Source organism: Equus caballus, chromosome 4 (genome assembly GCF_041296265.1).
Source record: "Equus caballus isolate H_3958 breed thoroughbred chromosome 4, TB-T2T, whole genome shotgun sequence".
Classification (NCBI taxonomy): Eukaryota; Metazoa; Chordata; class Mammalia; order Perissodactyla; family Equidae; genus Equus; species Equus caballus.
The window spans coordinates 86718414-86739230 of record NC_091687.1 but is presented as its reverse complement, the minus strand read 5'-3'; the positions used below and the strand labels follow the sequence as shown (position 1 = coordinate 86739230).

General features: G+C 40.6%; 1 protein-coding gene across 6 annotated transcripts in view; it reads left to right on the top strand.

Annotated features, from left to right (window-relative positions):
- Positions 1-20817, top strand: part of GRM8 (glutamate metabotropic receptor 8) — a 710606-nt gene that overhangs the window by 9919 nt on the left and 679870 nt on the right. For all 6 annotated transcript variants that reach the window (XM_023639611.2, XM_023639609.2, XM_023639610.2 and 3 more), the window contains exon 2: positions 200-1023. In XM_023639611.2, the coding sequence (XP_023495379.1) occupies positions 514-1023 (510 nt within the window). In that variant the 5' untranslated portion in view covers positions 200-513. The remainder of the gene's footprint in view (positions 1-199; positions 1024-20817) is intronic.

Genomic DNA, 20817 nt, shown 5'->3' with positions numbered 1-20817 from the left:
TCCAAAAGTGTCATCAATCTCTCTGTTTAGCTACAGTGCAGCCAGGTGTTCAGAATCATAGGGGGACAAAAAGGATTAGTTTCTTACTGAGTAGGGGAAATTAAACAACAAAAAAAGAGGTTAAACGGGGCTTAAAAATATGAAAAATGTAGACCCATTGAATTGAACTTGTTTTTTTCCCCTCCTTCCGCACCCCCAGGAATAGTTCTGCTACAGGGCTGACTTCAAGGACGGGAATTGTTGACCTCATCCCAACATCAGAACCTCAGCTGTTATTCTAATTTTTGCACCATTCCGGGCAAGTTGACTGTATATGGAAATAAAATTGAACCTTAGGGGTCTGATGGAAATTCACTGTGACCTTCAAATCAAGAAAACTTGCTGAAACCCACAGAGCCTTTCCCCCATGGGCCCTGATGGTAGCCTCCAGAAGGTTCAGCCTCAGGTGGTCCCTCTTCTTCTGTGGCAAGAATAAACTCTGGGTCTTGGATTGCAACACCACCTGTGGAGAAAATGGTATGCGAGGGAAAGCGATCAGCCTCTTGTCCTTGTTTCTTCCTCCTGACCGCCAAGTTCTACTGGATCCTCACAATGATGCAAAGAACTCACAGCCAGGAGTATGCCCATTCCATACGAGTGGATGGGGACATCATTTTGGGGGGTCTCTTCCCTGTCCATGCAAAGGGAGAGAGAGGGGTGCCTTGTGGGGAGCTGAAAAAGGAAAAGGGGATCCACAGACTGGAGGCCATGCTTTATGCGATCGACCAGATTAATAAGGACCCTGATCTCCTTTCCAACATTACTCTGGGCGTCCGGATCCTGGACACGTGCTCCAGGGACACATATGCTTTGGAGCAGTCTCTAACATTCGTGCAGGCATTGATCGAGAAAGACGCTTCTGACGTGAAGTGTGCTAATGGAGACCCACCCATTTTCACCAAACCTGACAAGATTTCTGGAGTCATAGGTGCTGCAGCAAGCTCCGTGTCCATCATGGTTGCTAACATTTTAAGACTTTTTAAGGTAGGTAAAGGCATTGTCTTTCTGACTATTGTGAAAAGACAATAAATTGTTCTGACTTCAACTGCGGGTCTAAGAAGAAAGCGAAAGTGGTAAAGATGCTCATAGACCCTCTCAGGGTCACCAGATTCCTCGAAGAGAGGATTCTGTGTCCAGGTTTCTATATGTGTTGATTTAGTTCCATTATTTACAATTAATTGGATTAATTGTGACTGTTTTTTTCCTGAAAACACAGAAAGGTGATAATTTCTGTGACATGTTGAGTCCTCAGCTTCTTGGGATACCCTTTATTGAGGCTCATTTTCAATCAAAACGAGTGTTTTTAGAGAGTAGAATGAACTCTTAGCACCTTTATTATATAAAACATTTTTATGGTATTTGAGGTTTAAGATACTTTACTTGGTGAAACTTCTTTAAAGTGGGATGCTCTGTTATGACAAAATTTCCTGTGTGAAGAAACAGTATTTATTATGAATATGTAGATGGGAGTGACACTCTGGCATATAAGATGGTCATAAAATTGTCAGGTTTATTACAGCTACAATAGAGCAGGACCTCATTAATTCAGACTGCACTGATGCAGACTTGGAATAATTATATAGAATTCTTATTGAGTTAAAAGTTTAATTTTAGCAGGATAATTCAAGGCTTTTTGATTGAGGTTTGATGATCTATTACCTATAAGTTGCATTTACATATTGAATAAAATTGGCAAAATAAAATAATGTATGGAATAATACTTTGAAAATTATAAAGTCCCATAAAAATAAAGTTATTATAACTCACCATCTTTAATTAACTTTCTCATTTTATTTATTAGTATCCATTATGTAGTCTTTTATAATAGACTTTTTTTTAATTGATTTCACTCTGATTTTGTACTCAGTGGGACATGACTTCCAACTTATTCTGAATTAATGAGGCTTCGTTTTATCTTGTGAGAAACTGTTTCTATGCATTTTAGATTTAAAAATATTAAAACCATATGGACAAGTTGGACAGGTGACAGATATAGGGACAAAAAGGAACAAAGTGATGGAAAACTGACTTCACAAAAAAGATGAAAGGAATCGAATCAAAGGCTTTCTGGTTTGGAAGATATCTTGGGGGACCATCCAGTCTGGTTCGCTTCATATTCTGGAATCCTCGCTGTAAAATCCCCCCAAGTGGCTATCCAGCTTCTGTGGGAGGGCCCTCAGTTTAGAGGAGAGAATGCTAAGAGGCAGCTTGATGACTATTTTCAGACTGATGAAATTTTCTCAAATGAGGATGCTGCTGAGCAGAAGCTCTCTGTGTCTAAGGAGTATTGAAGAGGCACAAATAGGCTTCAGGGAAAGCTGGAGACATTTGAGCAGGACGTTAGGAAGAGCCTCTTGGAAATAAGAAAGACATAGATTAAAATAGGCAGCCAAGGGTGCTCTAATTCCCCATCTCTGGAAACTTTCAAGGGAAACTGGCAAGTTGATAATAATTTCTCTTGGGTTTGTTGATCTCTTTCCTGGAAGCAAGATGCAGAACCAGGATTCTCCAGGGTTACTCCCCACATCCTCGGGTCTAGGATTTCTCCAGGTAGTCCCGATTCTGAACCACATGGTGTTTTCTGCTCCAGGTTGATGTCCAACTCCAGCCACTTTCCCAATTCTGTTCTCCTGTCTGACTTGATCTTCCTCCCTGACTGCTCCAAAGTGTCTCTTTTCTATTCTTAACTCAGCAACCATGGCTCAACAACACTCACTTTTAGAGACGCCGAAGCTTTCATGAAGATCTTCTTCCTTCTGCTACTCTCCCCTCATACACTAATTCTGGTTCCCATCAATCCCACTGTAATTCCTAGGAATCCCATCTCCTTGTAGGCTAGTGCCAAAAGTAGGCAAGGATTTACCAAGTGGGTGGAGGTGATAATTGCTTATTTGAGGTTTTCAAAGCTTGTTTACATTAATTTTGCCACAGAATCAGCTTATCTGTAAAATGGGGATGTTAACGTTGCGTTAGATTGTTGGATGGATTTAATGGGAAAATGCAGGTGAAGGGTTCCGCCAGGGCCTGTCTGTATCCTCCTCTGTCTCCTTGGGCTGCCAAAGGGAGCTTCATGCAACCTCAAGGGTGGATTTTGCTTTTATGCAGTCTGGACCTGGTTTCTCTTTGCCCTATTCTCCCCTCCTTGACTGGCCAATTCTCTCCTTAGTCTCTTGGGTAATTCTGGAGGGATCTTATTTGACTAGGTGGGAGAATTACTACTGACTCTTTGGGCAGAGTCCAAGGCTCCAGGCCAACTCTTGAGACAGTGGTCAGCACATGATGGGGCTGCTCTTGCCACCCTTGATCAAAGCACAGGGAGTGGGTCACTTTTAGCCAAGAGTGGGTGTTGGTTATGGTAGGTGTCATAACTAAGATCAGTACACTGGTGTGGAGTGAGCATTTAATACATGGGAGCAAGTGTATCTATTAGCCAAATTACCAGGGCTTGGAAAACTTGTGTCTTTCAAAAGTAAGTGAGAGGATATAAGTGCTTAGCCCATCTTCCAGCAGAACCTGGAACCATATGAATGTGAATTTGATAATTACAACTTGTCACTGTTGTGCTGCTTTACTTTAACGGTTTATATAAGACCTCCAGCCAGTACTCCACACGGACATTAATTATGAAATGGTGATGGTCACTCTTGGACTAGAAAATGTTTCACTTTATGTGTGAATATATTCTGTTTAAATATATATGCTCGGGCTGACATGAAATATTAGAATAGTTGTCAAAGGAATGATTAGCAAATTCATCGGGGATTGGCTTACAGTTCCATTTTGAAAAATAATAGTTTGATTAAGCCAAATGCTATGACTTGAATAAGTGTGAACATTTAGAACAGTTCTATGGAGCTTGGGTCCCTTCAGGATGCATAAGACCGATAGGATCTAAAAATATGCAGGGATATCAATATATAACTACTTATTCTTGGACTGGTAGAGTTAAAGAAGGTATAGCATACTGGTTTGAAAACACACATTTAACCTTGACCATAAGGGATATAAGTAAAGTCTTGGTTAATGAATTTACCCACTCTCCTGCTCAACAATAAACATTAGGTGGGGTTTTTGGTAATGTAGCTGGGACCTGTTTAAAACTGTATAGAAAATATTTGGGCTAAAATTGGAAGTAGTTTTACAAATGTCTCAGTTCTTTTTTGAACAATTCTAGTAAAGCCATGTAGTTATCTGCCTACATGGGCCGCCTATCTGGGCTAAACTGTGAAGGAGACAGGGTTCTCCAGGCATCCCCATCTTCCTCTTCTTTCAGCCTTGCCCCTCCTGTGGCAGCCTCTCCTGTCCTTGAATCCCTCTACATTCTCCTAATCAAAGCCTGGTTTCAGGAAAGGAACTATGTATTATCACTCATCTGATACTATCACAGACAGAGTATGTTTGTGTTTGTCGATGAAAAATAATCCATAACCAACCTATAAATCAAAATTGGAGTGAGTTTGTTATGAGCCAAAGTGAGGTTTATAACCCTGGAAGGACTTAGAAGGCGTCCCAGAGAAGCATGAGTTTCAGTACAGTCTTATATCTTTTTAGAACAAAGAAGATTCATTAAACACACCAGGATACATTTTCAAGGAGATATTCAGTTGCAAATTAGCAGGTCAGCATGACCATGATGCCAGGAAAGGGACTAATCCAGGTGTTACCAGTAGAGGTTACCAACAGGGCGTAGGAGGGGAAGGATGCATTCTTTATCTCAAGAGAGATCCCTTACTTTAGTGGATAAGTAGATGGACAATTTAAGTTAGATAGGCCATAAGTCAGGCTTTCTAGTTCAAGCTGAATCAGTTTTGAACTCGAATAGTTACCCCATATACCTCAATATGTGAAAATGTCTTGTCATGATTAAGTCAGAGGAGGATTCTGCTTTCTGCTGGATCACTAATTGTGGAATGAAGTGATCTGTCTTTGTAAAGGGGATTCAGGCATCAATGGGGGAGGTTCATTTACCTCCCCAGAGACTGTACCTCATGGCGGGGCCACCTCCTCTGTTGGAGAATACAGCTGGCCTTGCTCATCCCTAGAGGGAAAGGGTGTTCTCCTGTCTTTGTTTCTTCTCCTATCACAGCTCAGAGGCAAATGAAAACATCAGCCCCTTTAACATCAGAGGCGAGTTGAGCAGGGGGCTGGAGCTGGACACCGCCAGACACCACTGGGGGCAGAAGCTACCCTGTGGCCTCGGCTCATAGGACACTGAATGCTTTACTAAACCAGTGATTCTTAACCCTGATTAGGGAGTGGGGTTCATATTGCTCTGTCTTCATGCTTCAGGGCTGTGTGTTGGCTTATCAAAACTACCTCAGGGGCTTTTCAAATAGCAGGACCCAGCACTCACTGCATGCCTCCCAACCCCCTCCCTGAAAGCCCTTTTTATGGATTGACGTGTCTCATGTTTTTTAGGCGTGTTGGGAGTGAAAGGAAGTTTGAGAGTCACAGAAAAGACTTCAATGATCTGAACTTGTTTAGAAGTACTACTGTGCCTTAAAAAACATACACATATACACACACACGCACACATGTCATATGGGTTAACACATGGGGAGGGGGGAAGCGGGGCGTGGACAGAGTGGTCACCTCAGACGTTGTTTAATCCCTATAGTGAGATAATGGTTTTAGATAATAGTAGTATCATTTAGGATAATGTGACATGTAACTGCAGAATATCAAACCCAGAACTGCTCCATGCTACATAAAGATGAAAATGCTGCCTCAGTGGCTCCTGTATTGCAGAGAGACTAAAGAAAAGAGGGGTCCAGCTCTCAGTTAGAGATTGTGCAGTTTGAAAAGAATTAAAAAAGAATGCAAGGACCTTTTGGAAATGTTGACTGGGAAGCCCATAATTTGAATTTGTTTTATAAAGCAGTTTTGAGGAATTTGCATATGTTTTATAAACAGCCTGGATTTTTTTCCCCCTTTTCTAGAACATTTCCACCCCTCTCCTTTAAATTAGAGCAAATCTGTTCCTCCAAATACTAATCGTATGTCTTACTTTGAGCAAAGACTGAATATTCTAAGCTAAAAATAGCACGTTGATGCTTGGGGGTAACACAGTAATTTCCACATAGATGCATCGGGGTTATAAAAGGACAGTGTCCGATATAATTTCTCTCTCTCATGTTTCATGTTTTCCTAGTTAACTTTACCTAGAGAGTTAATTGTCTACTCTTGAAGGATAGGGGCTAGTCTGTAGTGTATACTTCCCAAAGCAATCAAATTCGACTTTTAAATAGAAATCCACTGTGGGTGGGCTAGATAATTTCTCCTCGTGTGGAAGTGTCCTGGATATAATTGGCTAAAATTGACCTTTATGTTAAGTAAATGAAGTACAGTGAAGCATCCCGTTACCCTGGAAGTCTTCACTTACCTTGCTATGTTTACAAAGATATATTTTCTTCCAGGAGACTCTACTAATGGTAGCAACTACTTCTGTAAAGCCAAGTCTTTTGCGAGTTATTTATTGCATACGATGGGATTTATTAACTGTAAACTCTGAAAAGGTAAATCTGCCATATCCGGGTTCATCTGGTTAGATGGACAGATAAACGAGTCTGATCAATGAACTCAGCAGGAGGTAACATTTCAAATTAAATCTTATTTGATGGCAAATAGATAATGGAAAATTGAAAGACAGACTCCTTCAGTCAATCCTTTGCTACCGTAGCAAGCTCTAATTTAACTTTGTAAAGAGCCAACTCACCGCAGATGAGAGATGATGGGTGCTTTCTCTTATAGTGGCCCTAAGTGGGGATATTGGGGAAAATGGTCATTGCCAATGGTCACGGGCACTTACACTCACAGCCAGATTTGGTAATGTCACTCCCTTCTTGAAACTCTTCAGTGGCTACCATTACCCCCAGGATGAGGTCCATCTCTACTCTGGGAAGTCTTTTCTCACTTCTCTTGACTAAATTAAGTTTCTTTGTTACATATAGCAAAGCTCCATGAGGACAGGATGATGTTCATGATATACATGAGGGCACACATAGCTTGTTTGTTCCTGTATTTCCAGCACCTAGCATGGACCTGTCTGGGAACCCAATAAATGTTTGCTAAATGAGTGAATGAATGAACCTTATCTCTACTCCTTCCATCTCTACCTGCCCCCCTCACACTAATCCTCAATATTGAAAATAATAGGTATTGGGTAGATAGACAGAAATGGAATTTTGTTTACTTTTATACTCTGAGTAAAAGGAACACAAGGAGGAGTATATTTTGGGAGTTCCTATTTTCATGTGCTTCTTCATTTTCCTACCAATTCACATTTTCTCTAAACAGCTTTTAAAATTAAAAATTAAATAAGTAAAAGACATGAACACATTCTCATTTTGAAAAGTTTAAATAATGAATAAGGAAATAGTGTAAAATGGAAAGAGACCACATCCAAACATATATCTATTAATAAAATTACACACATACAAAATTTTATTAATAGATATGTGTGTCTTGTGGCTTTCTTTTTTCACGTAATGTATTTTGGAGAGAATTCCATCTTGGTTAATATAGATCCACCTCAGTAATTCTCAACTCTGACTGCACATTAGCATCATCTGGACAGCTTTAAAAAAAATATGCATGCCTGAACCCTATTCAAGCCCAGTGAAGGGGCCGGCCCCAGGGCTGAGTGGTTAAGTTTGTGCGCTCTGCTTGGGCCGTCCAGGGTTTGCTGGTCCAGATCCTGGGCGCAGACCTAGCATCGCTCATCAGGCCTTGCTGAGGCAGCGTCCCACACAGAGGAACTAGAAGAACCTACTCTAGGATATACAACTACGTACTGCGGAGCTTTCCTGAGAGAGGAAGAAAGACCAGTGAAATTGGGAGGAGCCCTGACATTGGTATATTTTAAATGATTACCAGGTGCTTCTGATATTTACTCAGCATTGAGAATTAGAAAATTTTATTTTTTTAACAGCTGCTTGGTTTTTAATTTTATGAATAGACCGTAATTTATTTAATAAATCCTTTACTGATAGGTTACTTGCCTTTGATTTCTTAAGATCATTTATCATTTGAGAAAAAGTTAAAACAATGCTGGAGGCTCATCCAAGCACTGTTATCTCTAGAGCGAATTTTGGCATCATAGAGCCCCTTCTTGGACCAACCAAGAGGCTGAATTAATGACTTACCAAAAACACCTTGCCATAAGGCAGACTCATATGGCACAAGCACACATCACAGGCTGTGGCTCTTCATGACATGTAGTAACTTAGCATCAGTGTAGTGGTCATGTGCTGAGACCGTTAAAGGAGTATCGTGACTCTTGTTGGGTGGAGTAGATTTTAAACTTGGCGAAGTTAAATTAAATCTTACTTTCCTTTTCCTAGCCTTGAAAGGTCTGAAATCCTAGAGTGAATACTGAAGACATCTTGAGAATTTACTTAGTGATTAATGACTATCTTTTGGATGTTTTAAATAATGAGGTCGTTTTGAAAGTAGTGAGGAGTCTTTCCAGGCTTGTGACTGAATGCTATTTATTTTTTAAGAAGTTGTCTCAACACCTTTCTTGAGCAATTAAATAAAGAATTAAATAAATTTGCATAAATAAAGTCCTGTGCTCTTCTTTTTACTCATTCACCCTAAAGACTGAAGTATTTAAAAAAAAAATTTATAGACTATTTTTTTAGAGAAGTTTTAGGTTTACAGCAAAATTAAAGATGGTAATGATTTTATTTGGTTTCAGGACAGGTTTCTTCCCAGACTCTTCTAAAGATAGCTTTTTGCAACCGAATATCTTGTACCTTCCTAGGAAGACTTACAATTGGAAGGCTGTCCCCTGGCTCCCTCCCCGTAGTTCTCAAACTTTAGCACGCATCAAGATCACCCAGGGGGCTTGTAAAATCACCCGGATTGCTGAGCCCACCTCCAGAGTTTCTGAGTCAGGAGGTGTGGTTTGGGGTCTGAGACTTTGCGTTTCTAACAGTTCCCAGGTGATGCTGATGCTGCTGTTTCGCAGACCATACTTTGACAACCACTGCTCCATACAAATCGCTTGCTGGCTGACTTAGCAAGTCAAAGTACACAGAACAAAAATGAGATTGAACAATGTTCTGTCTGGCAGCAGCCTTTTCTCTTTTGACTCATGCCTGGTTGGATTTCTGTTCGTCTTGGTCATAATCACAGCAGCTGCTGTATGGATCTATTTTTAATTGTGTGCCCTTTTGGAAGTTGTGTTCCTTATTAAATAATGCATAGCTCAGGAGTAATGATCAGTATAATGGTCACTTGAACACGATTCCTAAAGCAGAGTCACTCAGATTACCGCTTTTACTCATTTTTACTATCTGTGACAGTAAAACAGACTGATTTAAGAAACTTAGACTGTAAGATACACATTAACTGGGAATAGAGAACAGTAAGAGACAAAAGAGGCTATGATTTGTCTCAGCTACCAGCAATTTGTCTTCAGAAACCATGACAGCAACCTCCTGATTTCTATTATGCAATAAGATTACAAATAACATTCCACAGCAGTCTTAATCAATAGAGGGTCACGAGAGGCCCTTCTTTCCCCATGGTGGGGAGAAAGGGCCTATTTACCCATTTAATTGATAGAAGACACTCTCTAGCAAAAGATAGAGACATCTCTTTTAGCTGTAATTAGGGTCTTTCCCTATCCCTAAGCTCTCTTAACAACATAAAAATATATGTGTAACCTTTATGTATATTAAATACATAAAGAACACTAGGCTGGTAAGGTGGGAAGGGGTCCAGGTATAGCATTGTCCAAAGCCAACTTTATCTGTTCTTAAAATGAGGCCAGTGTCTGCTGCTTTATTCCATTAGGCCCAGCAAGCTAACAGGAATGTATTCTCAAGGTTGGCCATTAGTGTCCTTCCAGGACTTTCCCAGGCTCCCTCTGTGCTTGGGGAGGCTGGGTTCCTTGGTATAATACAGCCCCAGATCTATTGCTTAGTCCCAGCTTTGGAGAAGTAGTGGACCTGTTTCTGTGTCCCTCAGTGCTACATGGGGTGCCCTTGGGACGTGAGGATAGTGACATATTTTTGCTGCAGCATCTCACCCTGCTTCCTTTCACATCGATTGGGAGTGCCTTGATGAGTGTTTGTACTATTTCTTCTGCTTTAAATCTAAGTATTTACATTGTGCCTAGTCTACGTATTAGAGTTCTCAAAGTGACTTATCATCTCAGCTCTGAGAATGTTTGCATTTTTATTGTTTATAGAACAAATGGCATATTGTACTTATGCAGACTTGTATAGATATTTATCATCAGGAGTTATCTATTCAAATTATAGATTATTGCAATGTACTTATCTAGCGTGCTGATACTCTTTTGAGTAACACAGATTAGTATGAATTATATGAAGTATGTCAGGCTCTGTAGTCAGACTGCCCAAGTTCAAATTCTGATGTGATGCTTGTTAAATTACCTCAAGCAAGCTAGTTAATCTAAATCCTAGCTTTCTCATCTGTAAAGAGTAGATAATAATAGTACCTCCTTCGTAAGATTTTTAATGAAGATAAGTAAGATAAAGTGCATAGAGTCTTAAGCAAGATCCCTGGAAAATTGTGAGCACCATAAATGTTTGTTATGATGATGATACTGAGAAAGAAGATATTGATGTCCACCATCATTAGGATATTCATTTTGAGTTGTACCTCTCCTCCAGTTTCTCAACCATTCATATTGACTTGCCCTATTTTGTGAACAATGGCAGGTTAGCATTAAAGGTGTAGTCATTGACCAAGAAACAACAAAATTGATGGGCCCAGATAAGCTCTGTCTTGGAGCAAGGCTATCTAGTTTGTCTGAAGGCCAAACATGAGACTGGGACCTCACCAACTCCACGATCCAGCCAACCGAGCTCAAGAAGTAGTGTACTACTATTCTTTCCAAATCCATGTGTCAGATAGTAAGAATCAGTTGGATTTAATGAACAGAAAACCAAAGGAAAGACTGGGTCACCAAAAATAAGCTGTGCTAAATTTTAACGTTCCAGCATCCAAACAAAAGTGGCACCAGGATTTAGTTTTGAAATAAAAAAGCAAACCAATTCTGGTTCCTCTGGACTCTTTGCCAGTCCCCGGGTTTGATGGTATAAGAGGCAGAACTGTAGTTGAGGATAAGCAGCCAACTAACCCCAGGGCTGGATGGCAGCTTTTAAGTCTGTCCTTTGGGTTGGAATTCTCTTTCTTTGCTGTGTTTGGTACAGTGACCCAACATGGAAACACAGGCGCATTCTGGACAAAGAACACTACCCTTTTATTGAGGGCAGAATTTTTCTTTCTCCCAGGAATGGACTATATAACACTATTCCTTTCACCTTCTGACACAAATGTCAGAAATGTAAGCAATAGAAGAATTCAGAGGTACTTTCTCTAGAAGTCACATTCATTTTTGAACAACCAGGATAATAGTGGAACTAAATATATTAAAATTTGACTCACGCTATGACCTGTCTTGTTCCACCTGTTTAAAGTGTGAATAATCCAGTCAAACACATATCAATTATTCCCTGGAAAATTTTCATTTTAATTGAACATGGATAATTTACTCAAATGCCAATGTACTCTTTTCCCTATGACTACATTTCACAGGGAAAGAGAAATGATATTTATGCAATACAGAATTCTTTGGTCTGGTTAGGAAGGACCTGTATAGGACAGAATTCTGTCAGAGGATTGTGAAATAATGCTGAATAGTTCTTGGTGTAGTTCTTTAAACTCAATAAGTGCTAAATCTCTTTTTTTTCCACCAAGAGAAGCAGAATAGGGTGAGGAAATGCCAGCATGTTACCCACTTATTCACCTTCTTTAGCTAAACAGGTGAAACAGGTAATAGTCAATCAATTCTCCAGAAGGTATTCATTCAGCATCCTGTAAGTATATGCATCACGTTTGACACACTAGAGGATAACAAGGAAAGAAATAGAAGATTCTAAGCTTTCACATTGCTTAGAATCTAGTTGAGGAGAAATCGCTAACATATATAAAATAACAGTGAACAATATAAAACAGTGTAGTAAGGTCTCTAGTGTGGTGCCAGGGTGCAGAAGAAAGGCCGACTTCAGCCGAGGAAGCTGCAGTTCTCAGTCAAGGCTTCGGGGAGTAATGTTGGATTGGCTGAGCCTGGAAGGATAGGTAGGAGTATATAAACTGAGGCCAGGAGAGGAGGAGGGCTCTTCCAGATGTGGGAAATTCCATGAACCCTTGGCCTGATGCCTGGTCCCGTTCGGCTACATGAAGATGGAAGTAAGTAGAAACCTTATTCCTACCTCACAGCATCTCTCTGCCATGACAAAACTTCAAAGGATCACTTTAAGAGGCTCCCAGGAGAATTCAAAATGAGGAAAGTTGGAGGGTTATGTCCCCAGCTCCCACTGAACACAAAACTTGGGGTCTCAGTTAAAATCCAAGCAAGTGGGTACAGAACCTCCAGAGCGTAAAATGCTGCACCCTCTCAATCAGGGGTTGGAATAAAGGAGGTGAATTGCTGTGAGATTCAAGGAAGGAGCTAGCGGGCCCAGGAGAAGCTCTACCCCACGCCCCGTTCTTTGCTTTGGAAATCGATGTAACTTAAGACCAAAAAAATTTTCATTTGCCACATGCATCTCTTGACTGTTTATACTATTCTCATTAAGCACAGATACACAATTAATTGCTGAGGGAGAAATTAAATGCATTACTAGTGAATCAATTTTATTTGCCTCATTCTATTAAGAAAAGCCACTCTTCTTGAGGGGCTCACAGTTTCTTTTTTCTGTCTTCTTGACCCTCAAGTAAACGGGATAATCGTATCTGCACTTTCTCTGTTTCATTGAGTAGTCAGAGGTCTTGGTAAGATAAATTTTGGAGAACTTTCAATATGCTAAGCGTAAAGTATTTTGAGTGATTTGGAAATAGGCTCTGTATTGAAAATGGCGTAAATGATTCTTTTTGTTCTTAATGCTACACTACTTGTACTTTTTACTCTCATAACCCCATCTATTTGAATGGGAGCTCCATGTGAAATGTTTTGATGTCTTTGAAACTACTGGGATGAAATTTTAACTCCTTGAATTTTTTCCCTCTGCTGGAGGAAAGAAGATACTGGAACTCCATTTTTTAGTTTGGATTACTTTATTTCATTTATATTCATGCAGCTAAAGTACCTAGTGAGTTTTGTGTGTATATAAATTAATATTTACAGGTAACACCTTGCCAAAAATAAAATAAAGTGGAGAATATTTTTCCCACAGCTTCCTTCTCTAACAAAAATAAAATAACCCTGCACCACTCCTTAACTGAATGCCCATCTGTCACCTCCATGCTGATCTGAGCCAACACTGTCCTGGGAGTGGCGTGGGGCTGAGGGTCTGCATGTGAAGCAGGATGGCTTCAAACACATGCCCGGAGAATCAGGATTTTAAGCTTCAGACTTATATTTTACTTTAAGTATTTCTCTGAATTATGAGGAAGTAAAATGAAAACCTGTATTTTTGGACTGTAATTACAGTTAAATTTTAGCCTCTACTGATCAGTATTAGGGATAGCATGTGATAAAAAATTTTTAGATATTAAATCAGTGATCTAAAATACTATAGTGGTCCAAGGTTGATGAATAAATATTATTTTAACACCCTATTTAAAAAATTTCGTGATTTTTAAACTAATAACATTAATATTTTATTCTAGTAAAGTGGTACAAGTTTGGGATTAGTATAAATGTAAAACCTATAAATAATGCTGACCACATTTGCCTGATGAGCATTACCCTTAAAGAATCTATGCCCAGTTAGCAAATTGTTCTTATGAAGGAAAAGTATGGAGTGTTGCCTTGTACGTTGTTTTAAATAACTCAAATTCAGTAGAGGAGTTCCATTGTTTTCACCTATCATACCTGCTAATGGACATTTAAAACGTGTTTTAGGAAGCTTGGCACAAAATAGTTTATTTTTTCTTAAAAAATTTGTTTTTCCTAGTTCCCTGAATACTTGGCATTATGGGACCTTAGAGATGGAAGGGATTTTTGAGATGTCCTATGACAGCCTTTCATCCAGAGCAGAATCTAATCTATGAAGACCCTTGATGGGTGATTCAATGCTGCCTTTTGTTCCTCCTAATTGTGTTAAACATATGTCTCCACCCGACCGCCCTCTAGAGTACAATGCTCTCGAAGGCAGGAAACATGTCTTACTCTTCTTTACATCCTGGAGAGCACCTGGGGTGGTCCTTGGCACATAGTAGGTACCAAATGAATGCATCCTGAACTGTCAGTGATGGGATGCTAGTCTCACAATCTGGCCCACACCATTTTGTAACAGGATTAATTGTTATCCTTTATTCTGATCTGAAGTCTTCCGGCCCCTTGCACATTTTTAGGAATGACTTTAATTTCAGAAAGGATAGGGATGCCCACACAGCCAGTTAGACCAGAGGAAGCAATCCTGGTGCTCGAGAGGGGAGCAGATGTCATGGCCAATCACTTCCACCCATTGGCCCTGCTCCTGTCTTCTGATAGACCTCTTTTTCATGGGACAGTCGATCAAATGTTTGAAGATCCCTGTTGTTTCCATGTCTTGAGTTCTCCAGGCTAAAGTGCCTGTTGCTTTACCTGCTCCTAATAGTAATAGCACAAGAGCTAATGCTCACTGAGAGCTTCCTATATGCCAGGTGCCGCGCTAAACACTTAGCATGCCTGATCTTGTTTGATCCTCACCACAATTCCATCAGATAGGGATGGTTTTCACATCAGGAGATGAGGCTTATCTAAGGTTATCCAGAAAGTAAGAGGCCAAGCCACATTCACACCTCGGTCTGACAGGTGCAAAAGCCCATGCTTTCAACCACTGCTTTGTACAGTCTTTCGTACAGTATGATTTCAAATCCTTTCTGTTCTGGTTCCCTTCCCCTGACCACACTCTTGCTGTTAGTTTAACCCTGTTCTAAGTAAAATCCATTTTTCCTTGCAATTCTAAAAGATTTCCTTTCAGCAGGAAAGTTAAGCCCTTGACATAGAGACTTCAGTAAGTCTTGAGTCTTTAAGCCTCAGACTCTCAGTGTGGAAGTGGCTGGAATGGCAGATGGACCGGCCAGCACATCTTCAGGGGGCAGTGGCCTCAATACAAGGAGTGAGTCTGAGTGCCCATGACCCCGTGTGCCTTCCCTGCTCCTCCTGCGGTGGCCATACTGCTCCTTGGGAAATGTTGGGAAGCGTGTACTCCTTTAGCGGCATTCATGGGAGCTTCCTATTGTTCCAGATGTTTTCCAAGAAGGATACTGGATGGGAAGAATTTGTATTATTACAGATGGCCAGAGCAGTTTATGTATCAGGAAGTTTTCCAGGGAAGGACTAATGTGTCCAAAAGTATTCTTTGAAGTCGATGGCAGGATGTGGTGAAACTACTCGGACTTCAGGAAAACAGTGAGAACATCAAAACAAATACGTGTGGTTTGTACGTACTCCTTTCCCAAACTGAAATAGAACCCATGACATCATTTCCTCAACACGTGGGATCAAGTTCTAGATCAAATGGAGAGAAGATAAAGTGAGCATGTTTGTATTAAGGTTCTTTCATTTGCTTCTCATTTCCATTGAGTCTAGTCTAGAATGGTTAAGTGGAGATATTGGGAGCAAAGTTTGTACGATAGTATCAGAGTCAGAAAAACAGATGATTCATTTTCATGTATGTGGGGAGAGACCAGAGTTCTAATCCTATTTCCTGTACCTTGGCAGAGGAAGAGAATTGGGTTCTTTTAGCCACTTTTGGGGGTAGACTTAGCAGCCCCGCTTGTCCATCAGTTATCTCGCCCAGAGCCTCCCACTGCTGCTGCTGTGCATTCCCTGTCACTCTGCTGCCCATTCTTCCCCCATTAACCTGCCTTGTTTTTCCACTCCAAGGCTGCTTTAACCCAGGCTAGGAGGTGTTTGGTTAGAGCTTTACTTTGAAAACACTTTTGATCTTTTTTAAAGTTCCTCTAGGTTTTCCTATTAGATAAAAAACAGATTTATACCTTTTGTTTCCATGGTAATGGATTCCAGGACTACTTTAGAAAACCACTAGCTTCGGGTGCCAGTGCAAAGTTGGAGCATTATGGACTAGCGCAATAAATGCCAGCCCACCTGTAGGAGAAGAGCAAGCTTGATCGAGAGACTTTAGAACCGTGGTCATGAGATGATGTGAACATTCCTTTTTGACTGCAATCAGCGGGATTTGGAAAGTGAGTCCCGCATTGCAGGCAAATGGGTTGGGAGCATTAGCATGAAATTTAGTGTTCACTAATCAGCTCAAGGCAGAAACAGCCAGATTAACTTGGGACATTAATTTTAAATTTAACAGTATATAAGAAACCATGAAACCCTGTTTCTGAATTTTCAGTACCTTTCTCGAATTTTCCAAGGGCCAGGTTTGCTCTTGGAAAGTCGGAGGAGGATGTCAGTACAGGAGAGCCTTCTTTAGGCTGTTTGCCTTTTGATGAATGGAAGATTGTTTCCAAAACTCAAGGGAATCTACCTGGTATTGTCTGCAAATACACCTTTTAGGAATCCGGGGTACAGACCAGAAGTCAATAGAAAAATCTGTTAGAGTTGGCTAAAGACAGGGCAAACATAAAAAAGCAGAGATTTTTCTAGGAAAAATAGAACCACTTTTATAAAAAGCCTTAGGTTTCTGAGTTGGTAGAAAGAGAAGGAGTGATCAGATTTTTTGGGTGAACCCTGACTCTGCTCCTACATCCTTGCTCTTGTTATCTCATAAGAGAGAAGAGTGAGAGGAAAGAAAAAAGTCAGAAAGAAGGAAAGAGGAAGGCAGAATAGAAAGGAGGATTGGAGATGTATGCCAAGTCAATTGTGCTTATTTGGAGGGAGAGAATGAATCGACCCCTTTTTTTCCTAATGTAGGTTTTAATATTTAAAATTACCAGTGCCATTATTGAGGATATTAAGATGCTTTTATGCTGAACTGATTAAAATTACTTTTGAAATAATGTGACATGTAATGTACAAATACCCTCTCAGACACCTTTTTTCTTTTGTTTTAAGCATAAAAATTATAAAGAACTGTAATGGAAAGTTTTCAGAAGCATTCTTCTAAGAGATGCAGGGTTGGGGGGCCAGAAACATGGGGCCAGCAGGTCCTATGAAGTGATTACTGTAAAACTGGGGGCTCCCCATGTGCCTGGAAGCATTCGGGACTCCTGCCTTTAATAAAATTAAAGGGAGTTTGAACTGCTATGGACCTCGGTATTCATTTTCTTGTTAATCTTTCCAAGACTGAAGATGCCTGTTAAAATCGGTCTTTATATTTGGGAGGGAGAGTTTACTAAGACTGACTGATTTTGAACCCAGCTCATTTCTTTGAGCATTTGGGGCATGGCTCCGAATGACCACGCTTGCTGCTGTCCCTTGCCCGAGCTGTATCAGACCTTCATGAAAGGCATCTTAGTTCTTTGTTTCCAGCAGTACACATTGCATGCAAAGCGGGACTTTTGGCTTTTGTAATCGGAATGTAGATGCACCATCCTCCCCCTGGAGGGAGCATCCACAGTGCCGAGGGTTACCTGAGACCCAGGCCTTGGCAAGGAGTCCCTTTGGGTGTGCTGGCAGGTCAGCCCACTGGCTTTGAGAAGAGACTTCCACGAATGCCAGTACAAACATTCACAAACTCACAGTAATTCCCAAGGCAAAGCCCTGTGGAATTGCCTGGCAGGTTCCTCTCCATGTCCCCACCCTAAATGTCCACCAGAGCAGCAGATTGACTGTGCTCCCTATCAGAAGAGTCTACTTAGCTCCGGAATGACTCTGGCATAAGAGATGGAGATGCCTCCACCACTCCCGCTTCTGCCTCTTCAGCCTCTCCTTTGCCCTTTGCTTGCTTTCCTATATTGCGTGAACATTTTATAGCATTCCATTTTGACTTATCTATTGTGTTTTGGAGTGTATCTCTTTTTATAGCTTTTTTAGTGGTTGCTCTGTGTGTTACATTTATATGTTTATACATTATTTATCACAGCCTACTGGTGTTGACATTTTACCAGTTCCACTGAAGTGTAGAATCTTATCTTCCTTTACCCTCCCCCTTTTATGATTGTTTTAAATATTCCCTCTGCAAACCTTGAGAACCACAACAGAGCGGTATGATTTCTGCTTTAATTGTAGACTAAATTTAGAAAACTAAAGAGAAGAAGTAAAGTCTGTTGTATGTACTCGTATTTTTGCTCTGTCTGTTGCTCTTTCTTCCTTCTCAGTGTTCCAAGACTCCTTCTTTTATCTTTTCCTTTCTGTGTAGAGAGCTTCCCAAAGGAAGCCACTCTTTTAGGGTAGGTCTGCTAGCAACAGATTCTCTTATTTTTCTTTCATCTGAGAAAGTCATCCCTGAAGAATAGTTTCTCTGGACATAGAATCCTGGGTTGACAGTTCTTTTCTTTCAGCAGTTGAAAAATGTTGTGCCACTTCCTTCTGGCTGCCATGATTTCTTATGAGAAATCCTCTATCATTCAAATTGTTTTTCCCCTATAGTTAGTGCATCATTTCTCTTGGGCTACTTTCAAGATTTTGTCTTTGTCTAGTTTTCAGAAGTATGACACTGATGAGTCTTGATATGAATTTCTTTGGGTTTATCCTGTTTGGTGTTCACTGAGATTCTTCAATCTGTCTTTTGCCAAGTTTGGGAAGCTTTCAGCCATTATTTCTTCAGATGCTTTTCCAGCCCCATCCTCTTTTCTCTCTCCTTCTGGGAGTCAGATGGACCTACATTTTAGATCTTTTGTAATCATCCCACAGAGGCTCTGCTCATTTTTTTTTTTCAGTCTACTTTCTTGCTATTGTTTAGATTGGGTAATTTCTATTGTTCTATCCTCACATTCATGGATTCTTTCCTCTATTCTCTTCATGTTGCTGTTGAGCCCATCCACTGAGGGTTTGTTTTTGTTTTTTTTTTATTTCAGTTATGGTATATTTTAATTCCAAAATTTTCATTTGGTTCTTCTTTATAGTTTCTCTTTCTTTGCTGAGAATTCCTACTTCTTTGCCAAATCTTTCTAGTATTTCATTTGTTTCAAGAATGTTTGTAATTGCTTATTGAGGCTACACCACTCTAGCTGCAAGAAGGAGGGGTACTTTGATACTGCTCCCCATGTGACCTCCACTGACACTCCTGGGGATGGGTACTGCTGAGTGATGATGGTAAAGTCCTAAATCTCCACTAGGTTCCTCTGACACTACCTCAGGGAGGGGTTGCACCCAGCAGAGATGAAAGTTCTGTCTTCCCACTCAGGCTTCTCTGAAGTCATCCTGGTTGGGGCTATTAGGACACCTCGTTATAGTCTAGGCTCCCCACTAGGCCTTTGCTGGTGGGGACTGCAGTTTTTGGCTGGAGTACAGTAGTTATTATCTAAAAGTTTTCTTGTCTATCTAAAAGGGGTTAGGCTGCCTCTTTCTTGTTTTTTTTTGGATAGAAAGAGGTGTTTTATAATTTTTGTGTATGCCTATTGGCAATTCCAGGTTGCTGGCTTCTCCAGTATCTAGTCTAGAATATTTGAGGAAAAGAAAATCTAGAAACTCACCACCATGTCATTCGTTGGGTCCTGAGGTCATTAACCTGCTTGACTTCTCTCTACCTTTCAGTCTTTTTATGTTTGTTTTAGATATAATATCCAGAGTTTTTAGCTACACCTGTGGGAGGAACAGGGAACAGTATGTTTACTCCTTCTTCCTGTCAAAGCCCCCTTTGATCCTTATCTTTATCCACAACAGACACCCTTTATATCGCTTCACTCTCTTGAGGTCAGAGAATGTGGCGTGGTTTCAAGAACATCTAATAATTCTGTAGGAAGCTTAGCTTGGAACAGGAATCACTGCAGGGTAGAACCAGCCTCAAGCATTGGAGCAATGGCAAGGGCAAGGACAGTTTGGTGAAGTGGCCCATTCATGTGTTTTGTGGTTAGATGAAGCTGGGTTCAAATCCTCTTTCTACCATGAAATTGTTATATAACGTCGACCCCGTATTTAACCTCTCTGAGCCTCATTGTCCCTACTTGTTAAGAGGATTTAGAAGTGGCATATTTCTGGTGCCTGGCACGTATTAGTTGCTATAAAAGAACAGCTATTATCGTTACAAAGCATGTTATAAATTCTCCAGATATTTTGTCAATAATCTGACCTTTGCCAGGAAAGAAAGAAGTCCAAACTCAGCAAGGATGCTGTTTTATGTAAATAAGTCATAGTTAAATAATAAGCCCCAGAAATGATGTCTTCCTATCCCAAATACTTCATCCGGATAAGAACATCGATAAGAACATGGAGCAAGCACAATGATTCCTCTAAGGAAGTAGGGTAGAGTCATTTCAAAAGCAATTGGTGGCTTCTTGTTAATGCTGTGATGAGACCCCATTCTCTGTTTAAAAGATTTCACACTGCAAGAGGCAAATTAAGGGACCTTGGGGGAGGTTTCTCTGCTCCGTATGGAGAACTGGAAGAATGAGTCATTGATAGTATTTTAGGCAATGTTCTGCTCCTGATAACCTCAGCTCGATCATTTACTGACTTCAGAATATGTCTTTCAGCTCCTAATTGCAAGTCAGGTGAGAGCTGAGAGGCCAGGAAGGAGGGATTCAGTGCTTTTCTCAGGGGAAGTGTAGACTTCTAAGTTGAAAGGGACAAGGGGGCTATTCCTGGCTCTCTGAGTCATTGGATTTAATGTTGTCAGCCTCTGGATAATCATAGTCCATGGAGGCCTTTGGACCGTTATGGGGACTAAGCCAATATGCCAGCTTGGAACGCTCATGGAGAAGCACAGCATCAGGTCATGTTCTCTAGACTGGGGA